The sequence below is a fragment of the Mercenaria mercenaria genome, chromosome 11 (genome assembly GCF_021730395.1).
Source record: "Mercenaria mercenaria strain notata chromosome 11, MADL_Memer_1, whole genome shotgun sequence".
In the NCBI taxonomy this organism is placed as follows: Eukaryota; Metazoa; Mollusca; class Bivalvia; order Venerida; family Veneridae; genus Mercenaria; species Mercenaria mercenaria.
In genome coordinates, this window is record NC_069371.1 from 53975067 (window position 1) to 53984244 (window position 9178).

The 9178-nt window shown below is 36.5% G+C and overlaps 1 protein-coding gene across 1 annotated transcript; it reads left to right on the forward strand.

Moving 5' to 3' along the window:
- Positions 1-1157: 1157 nt before the first annotated feature.
- LOC123530995 (zinc finger MYM-type protein 1-like) lies at positions 1158-1820 on the forward strand. Its single transcript, XM_045311770.1, has one exon. The coding sequence runs from the start codon at positions 1158-1160 to the stop codon at positions 1818-1820; it is 663 nt and encodes a 220-aa protein (XP_045167705.1).
- Positions 1821-9178: the final 7358 nt, after the last annotated feature.

Here is a 9178-nt window from a genome sequence, read left to right on the forward strand (position 1 = left end):
ACTGGCTAGAGGGGGGAAGAAACGGTCAGTTCTTTCTAGCAAGTACTGACTAGAGCGGAAAGAACTGACCAGTAAATTTCTTCCCCCACCTGACAGGTCATGTATATGATAAGGGGGGAAGAACTGACCGGTCAATTTCTTCCCACTTAACAGAGCAAGTACTGGCTAGGGGGGAAAGAACTGACTAGTCAATTTCTTCCCCCACCTGACAAAGCAAGTACTGGCTAGTGGGGAAAGAACTGACCGGTCATTTTCTTCCCCCACCTAACAGAGCAAGTACAGGCAAGGGGGAAAAGAACTGACTGGTCAATTTACTTCCCCCACCTTACTGGTCAAGTACTGGCTACGTGGGAAAAGAACTGACCAGCAGTAATTTCCTTACCTTAGAAGAAATTTAAAAACAGGAAAAAGGCAAATAAAAAAATACAACAGAAATTAAAATAAGTTCATTTAAAAACATAATTCTTTAATTTACACAAAATATGAAACATATTTCTTATTTTATATGAAATTTAAATGAAAACCGACTATCGGAAATGAAAAACAGGCTAGTTAAGAATAACCAAGAATAACCAGTTCCAATTCACTAACAGGGGAAATAATTGACTAGCCAGGAAAATTGATGAGGGGGAAAGAATTGACTAGTTAGTTTTTCCCCCCATAAGAATGATCAAGAGTAACCAGATGCGATTTGGGGGAGGGGGGGGGGGGAATTGACTAGGTGGGGGGGGGGGAGAACTGACCAGTCAGTTTCTTCCCCGGGGGAAAAACTGACTAGTCAATTCTTTCCCCCGGGGAAGAAACTAACTAGTCAGTTTTTTCCCCGGGGAAAGAACTGACTGGGGAAAAAACTGACCGTTACACCGGTATTATTTAGAGGGCGATTTCTTTTATAATCTATGATAATTGTTTTAATATAAAAAATAGTCGTTTGTTTAAAAAATTGGAAACAATTGTGTTTTTCGCGGTATAATAAAACAAAAACTAACCGAAAGCTTATTTCTTCTAATTATTTTGATTAATCTTAAATGATTGCGTTAAATCAAATAAAATGCCGACATACATCTCAGCCATAAAAATTGTAAACTTCGTGTCTATCTACTCTAACTTCTGAAACCGTATACCATGCTTAACTTGTTGCTTCTTATTGCTGCAAAATGGACATACCTCCAATTCCAAATCAACCTAAGACATTTAAATTTCAGGAACGCACCTTTGGTCAGAAAAATCCAGTGAATAGAAGTTTTCAACCTCCTTGGTTCGCCAATAGAACGTGGTTGCATTATGATGAAACTAATGAACTCGCTTATTGCCATGTGTGTATGGTTGCTCACAGAGACGGAAAGTTGTCAAGTTCGAATCTTGATAAAGCCTTCAATATTAATGGATTTTCGAACTGGAAAGATGCTAGCGTGTCGCTCAAAAAGCATGAATCGTCCGGGTGCCATCATGAGTCGGTAGAGAAATTGGTAACGTTGCCAGAAGTGACAAAGGACATAGGTGAAACATTGTCGAATGCCCACGCGGAAGAAAAGAGTGATAATCGTGAGAGTTTAAGTAAGATCTTGTCAAGATTATGGTTCCTCGGCCGTCAAGGATTACCTATTCGTGGTGATGGAGATGAGAATGATAGGATTTATACACAGCTTTTGAAGCTTCGCGGCGAAGATGATTCGCGGGTGTTAGAATGGTTAAAACAAAAGAATGAAAAGTACACTTGCGCACATGTTCAAAATGAAATGCTACAGATTATGGCACTTTCAATACCGAGGGACGTAGCGAAGGATATCAGAAACTGTGCTTTATTCTATCATGGCTGATGAAACTACGGATGTTTCAAACGCTAGCTCTAAGACATGTTGATGATGATCTTATAGCCTATGAGTTGTTTATTGGATTGTTTAAAGTAGACACTATTGATTCGGATACCCTAACAAAGACAAATGAGGACTGTCTTCTTCGTATGAATCTGTCTGTGAACAATTGCCGTGGTCAGTGTTACGACGGAGCAAGCAATATGTCTGGTGCTAAGAACGGTGTCGCAAAGCAAATCAGTGACAAAGAACAAACAGCAGTTTATACACACTGCTATCGAGATGCTTTGAATTTAGCTGTTGGAGATACTGTGAAACGGTCAGAAATCATGCGCGACGCTTTGGATACAACGTATAAAATGTCGAAGTTTGTGAAATTTTCTCCAAAACAAGTTAGTTTGTTCGAAAGATTGAAACAGGAACTTGCTCCTGTAACACCGGTGTTCATAACATTGTGTCCGACGCGTTGGACTGTAAGAGCAAACAGCCTGCAAAGTGTTGTGGATAATTATGAAGTGCTGCAGGATCTTTGGGAAGAATCATATTCATCAGTAAAGGAAACTGACATGAGAGCTAGGATTAAAGGTGTAGACGCGCAGATGAAATCTTTTGACTTTCTGTTTGGTGTTATGCTAGGACATTCAATCATGGCTCACACGGACAATTTAAGTAAAGCGCTGCAGCATCAAGATCTCTCAGCATCAGAAGGCCAGGCTATGGCTCAGTTGACACTTGAAACGTTGACAAAACTGAGAAGTGGTGAAAGGTTCAGTGAATTCTATGAGAACGTGAAAGAAAAGGCAGAAACTGTCGATGTGAATGAACCATCAGTGCCAAGAAAACGAAAAATGCCGAAACGATTTCAGCTCGGAGATGCAGAGCATTTCTTTCCACAAACAGAAAGCGACATGTACAGGCAGAAATACTTTGAAGCCTTGGACTTAGTCATAAACTGTGTGAAGAATCGATTTGATCAGCCTGGAATGTTGAGGAACTTCTTATCAAAGCAGTGCAGTCAGAGTTTGGGAACTACAGTGATGAATACACATTCGTGGCACAGTTCTATGAAAAAGACATTAAAAAGACTTTGAAAGTTCAGCTGGAAACTTTGAAAATATGTTCAAGAAAGTGTCTCCATAAATCTGTCTGATGTATTTAAATATCTTCACGAGTTGAAACCTCCCATGCGATCAATCTATTCAGAAGTTATGACGCTCATCAAACTTTTATTGGTAATTCCGGCAACAAATGCTACCAGTGAAAGGGCAGTTTCTGCACTGCGAAGAATAAAACATATCTTAGGAGCTCTATGACGCAGACTAGACTCAACAGTCTCAGGACTATGCATTTCGTTTAGCTTCTTTGCATTCTTCAAGCAATCTTCTTTAATAGGCTATATTTCGGAAGAAATAGTAAAGTATTACTAACAGCAAAAAAGGGAAATGCAGCTGACCAAAATGCATGTAAATTCATTAGTACTCTGCGCACGCTTGGTTAAGTCTAAAATATGATATGGCTGAACACCACTAAATCCGGTTGCTCTTTATTTCATATAACATCCACTTTATTTATAACGGTTTTTCGACATTTTCTTGCATATCAGAATTTCAGAGACTTATATTCCCAACAAGAACTATATCGCTGCTATAGAAAAACAAAACGGGTGTTAACTAACTTCAATTCTCTAAATACAACCCGCTGAATTTATTCCATTTCGCTTCTTTCAGTGTCCCTTTCCGAGACATAAAATTCAATTCTTACGCCGCCATTTTTACCTAGCATACGATAGGAGGCAGTAAACGGTTTTGAGCTGTTAGTGTCGAATTTGCCAATTGGTCAAATTTACAAATAAGAGGCAATTTACGGATTGAAGTGGATATTTGAAGTTTAAAATAATAATAATTGCTAGAATTGAAGTTTCAGCGGCTAGAATTGAGTTTCACTTATTTAAAGAAAATCAGTTGAGTAGCCTTGATCTTGATAGTATGACGTAATGACTTGCAGGAGCGTATACATGCTTCCTCTGAGCTAGCTTAAAGTGGGGTTGTCATTTTAGCAGGGGCCTCAGGAAAACTGGAATAGTGAAAGACGGTACGGATGGCAAATATATTTGAGCTTATTTTCAGCTTTTACAGTGTTACTGGAGTATGGAACAATGTAGCAGTTGGGGCTATCATTTGCAGGGAATTTTCTACAGCGATTTGAAAATTGGCAAATTTAGCTTTTTTCGTCATCAGTTTCCGCGACCGGGAGAGCACAAAATTCAGGTCTTGTAAACAGAAAACTAGATATTAGAGATGTATTGCAGATGGTTTGTAACGATAGACATACAGTGATGTTAATGTTGCAATATCTTTATTTCAGGTGTGTGGTTACAGACTTTTGTGTGAGGTTTTGAAAGTTGGGTAGGCGACTCTAGGCCGAGAAGCTCAGAAAACTGTTTACTGCCTCCTTAAGAGGAAATCTTGAAAATTTGTAACTTCTTCCATGTGCTTTTATTTGATGTCTTAGATGTTTTTCAGTCTGATTTGTGAAGGAATATGAGTTTTAAAGTTAATTTTGAAGCAAAATGAAAGTTTTTAAGAGCAATAACTGACGCTAGTCACGGCACACAAAGGTTAGAAAACAAACATTTTTTATTCTGAAATAGATAGATTTTGATAGATTTGTCTCAAAAATAACGTTTTTCTCATATTTCCTCACTCGCGAAAAGTGATCATTATCAAATTGAGGTCTTAACATAGACTCGTGGTCTGATGCAGTCAGTTCTATGGGTTGAAAGTTATGTACGTCATAGCTAAACATCACAGTGCAGATTATTATCTTCAAATAGCCACCTTTTAGTGTCTTGAGATAGACAAAATAGCATGTAGGGGTATTTTGTGAAACATTAAGACGATGACATATGGTGGTCATGCATGTGTTTGTAGCTTCCTGGAGCAGGTCCAGCATAATACCAGTGACTTAGAATTGCCATAAAATTCAGCCAGTTTGGCAGCTATACATATCTAGATACTAAAAACATGACTGAGACCTCATTTTCGTATGCAGTGGGCCTTTAATGAAACTATAATATTACTAGTAAATTTCGGTACGCGTTCCTGGTGGAATTTTTGCATGCATGATCTATTACATTTGTCAAAATTTTCAACAGCATATGTTGGATATGCATGAAATTGGGTTTCTTTTGGTCTGAATTGATTGAATTAGAAAATAAACAGCAAATGTTATACTATTGGGGTCATTTTTGTCTCTCTTAAGAGCAAATCTGGAAAATTTGTAAGTTCTTCCATGTGCATTTATTAGATGTCTTAGAGGTTTTTCGGTATGATTTGTGAAGGAATATGAGTTTTAAAGTTAATTTTGAAGCAAAATGAGAGTTTTTAAGAGCAATAACTAAGGGGAGATAACCGCGATTCAGACATGAAAGTAAGTTTTACAATGTTTTTTGAGCCGGTATAATGAAAGATTCGTCTGTTATAGCATCGTTTGGCTTGAACAGATGCTTACTGTGACATTAAAGTCATCAAATAAGGCATTTAAATGCTAATTCATTGATTTCTATTAATTCAGTAAGCGTTTTAACAGCAAAAATAGTGGCTCGGACTGTCGAGCAGACCTCAGGGGTACTTGAAGCAGTATGGCCTCTGAATCAGTATTTCATCGTCCGTTTCAGTTTAGAATTTTTGTACATATTGCCTATATCACTGACGCTAGTCACGGCACACAAAGGTTAGAAAATAAACATTTTTTATTCTGAAATAGATAGATTTGTCTCAAAAATAACGTTTTTCTCATATTTCATCACTCGCGAAAAGTGATCATTATTAAATTGAGGTCTTAACATAGACTCGTGGTCTGATGCAGTCAGTTCTATGGGTTGGAAGTCATGAAAGTCATAGCTAAACATCACAGTGCAGATTAATATCTTCAAATAGCCACCTTTTAGTGTCTTGAGATAGACAAAATAGCATGTAGGGGTATTTTGTGAAACATTAAGACGATAACATATGGTGGTCATGCATGTGTTTGTAGCTTCCTGGAGCAGGTCCAGCATAATACCAGTGACTTAGAATTGCCATAAAATTCAGCCAGTTTGGCAGCTATACATATCTAGATACTAAAAACATGACTGAGACCTCATTTTCGTATGCAGTGGGCCTTTAATGAAACTATAATATTACTAGTAAATTTCGGTACGCGTTCCTGGTGGAATTTTTGCATGCATGATCTATTACATTTGTCAAAATTTTCAACAGCATATGTTGGATATGCATGAAATTGGGTTTCTTTTGGTCTGAATTGATTGAATTAGAAAATAAACAGCAAATGTTATACTATTGGGGTCATTTTTGTCTCTCTTAAGAGCAAATCTGGAAAATTTGTAAGTTCTTCCATGTGCATTTATTTGATGTCTTAGAGGTTTTTCGGTATGATTTGTGAAGGAATATGAGTTTTAAAGTTAATTTTGAAGCAAAATGAGAGTTTTTAAGAGCAATAACTAAGGGGAGATAACCGCGATTCAGACATGAAAGTAAGTTTTACAATGTTTTTTGAGCCGGTATAATGAAAGATTCGTCTGTTATAGCATCGTTTGGCTTGAACAGATGCTTACTGTGACATTAAAGTCATCAAATAAGGCATTTAAATGCTAATTCATTGATTTCTATTAATTCAGTAAGCGTTTTAACAGCAAAAATAGTGGCTCGGACTGTCGAGCAGACCTCAGGGGTACTTGAAGCAGTATGGCCTCTGAATCAGTATTTCATCGTCCGTTTCAGTTTAGAATTTTTGTACATATTGCCTATATCACTGACGCTAGTCACGGCACACAAAGGTTAGAAAATAAACATTTTTTATTCTGAAATAGATAGATTTGTCTCAAAAATAACGTTTTTCTCATATTTCATCACTCGCGAAAAGTGATCATTATTAAATTGAGGTCTTAACATAGACTCGTGGTCTGATGCAGTCAGTTCTATGGGTTGGAAGTCATGAAAGTCATAGCTAAACATCACAGTGCAGATTATTATCTTCAAATAGCCACCTTTTAGTGTCTTGAGATAGACAAAATAGCATGTAGGGGTATTTTGTGAAACATTAAGACGATGACATATGGTGGTCATGCATGTGTTTGTAGCTTCCTGGAGCAGGTCCAGCATAGTACCAGTGACTTAGAATTGCCGTAAAATTCAGCCAGTTTGGCAGCTGAACATATCTAGATACTAAAAACATGACTGAGACCTCAGTTTCATATGCAATGGGTCTTTAATGAAACTATAATATTACTAGTAAATTTCGGTACGCGTTCCTGGTAGAACTTTTGCATGCATGATCTATTTCAGTTGTCAAAATTTTCAACAGCATATGCTGGATATGCATAAAATTGGGTTTCTTTTGGTCTGAATTGATTAAATTAGAAAATAAACAGCAAATGTCATACTATTGGGATCATTTTTGTCTCTCTTAAGGAGGCAGTAAACGGTTTTGAGCTGTTAGTGTCGAACTGGCCAATTGGTCAAATACAAATAAGAGGCAATTTACGGATTGAAGTGGATATTTGAAGTTTAAAATAATAATAATTGCTAGAATTGAAGTTTCAGCGGCTAGAATTGAGTTTCACTTATTTAAAGAAAATCAGTTGAGTAGCTTTGATCTTGGTAGTATGACGTAATGACTTGCAGGAGCGTATACATGCTTCCTCTGAGCTAGCTTAAAGTGGGGTTGTCATTTTAGCTTGGGCTTATTTTCAGATTTTACAGTGTTACTGGAGTATGGAACAGTGTAGCAGTTGGGGCTATCATTTGCAGGGAATTTCCTACAGCGATTTGAAAATTGGCAAATTTAGCTTTTTTCGTCATCAGTTTCCGCGACCGAGAGATGTATTGCAGATGGGTTGTAACGATAGACATACAGTGATGTTAATGTTGCAATATCTTTAATTCAGGTGTGTGGTTACAGACTTTTGTGTGAGGTTTTGAAAGTTGGGTAGGCGACTCTAGGCCGAGAAGCTCAGAAAACTGTTTACTGCCTCCATAGGAAGCTAGAATGCTACACATACATACTGCGACGCGGTAGAGTAAAGGAAAACACGATGCTGTTGAAAAAGGACACGAGGAAATTATATTTGGACTACTTGTGATAGATATGCGGAGGCTTACATTTGATCAGCGTATTAAAACTCCTATTTGTTCATTTTTTTCCCCAGAATTAGCTCCCATTCTCATTCTCAAGACATACCTATTTCACAATGATCTGCTTAGTTTCGTTACAAAATATTAAGAAAATCTAGAGGAATGAGCATTTATTTCAAGTCTCCCCCATTAAAAAACCGCAACATTTAGCCGTTGCAAGCAATATCTAGAATTTTATTACATTATTCATGCAATTTTGATTCAAGATCAATTTAATTGTAAAGATATTTGTTATTTTCAATCAGAAACATGCTTAATTCAATAACATTTAGACATTTGCAGTGATAAACTGCGAGAAAAGACATATACAAGGTCATAAAATCGACCACCTGGTCGAAAATTGGGTCTAAATTTCAAAAATACAAGAAAATGAAGTTTTCAGCCATTTCTTATTATTTTAATCACTTGAAAAAGATTAATGGCTTTTTTTTTTTTATTGATTTTCGAGGTGTTTGGCAAAACCCCATGTAGTGCCCCATATAAAACCAAGGAATATCTCATGTATACTCCATTGCAAAAGAAAGTGCGCACTGTATTTTTTTCTCAAAAATGTAAGTAAAACATGCATATGAATTATAACATGTTGTGAAGCAAATTTGGAAGCATTTTACGTGGATGTATTTGTTTTGCACATTGGCCATTTTTATATAACAGAAATACAGGGGTCGAAATAAAAAGTTGCATATCAACGGTTATATTTCAGTAAATGAATAGGAGCGATTTTTCATGATTGTTGGTTTACATTCAATAACGTATGTGACCATTTCTTGATTTGATGCAAGCAATGACGTATCGGAATGACTTAACCTACAATTTCCATTATTCCCCTTATAATAATACCTTATCATTATATAGGAGAAATCGCCGTGACGTCTCGCATCAACACATGCTTATCTGGTGGTTGGCAAAACAAATGTTTTACATCGTTTGCGTATGGGATCGTAATTTTTAATTTTTAATAACTTTTTCGCTCATTTATGGATTTTAAAAATTCAGAAAGTTTTGAAATGCTTACGATTTTCATATTTTCTCATTTTAATATCTTTTTAAAATGAATAACCATTTTAAATGACATTAGATTTTAATAGGGGCGTAGCGATGCTCCAAGCTTTTAGAAAAAACACTGTAAGTTAAGCGTTCATAATAAATCCATTTTATTTCGAAATGATA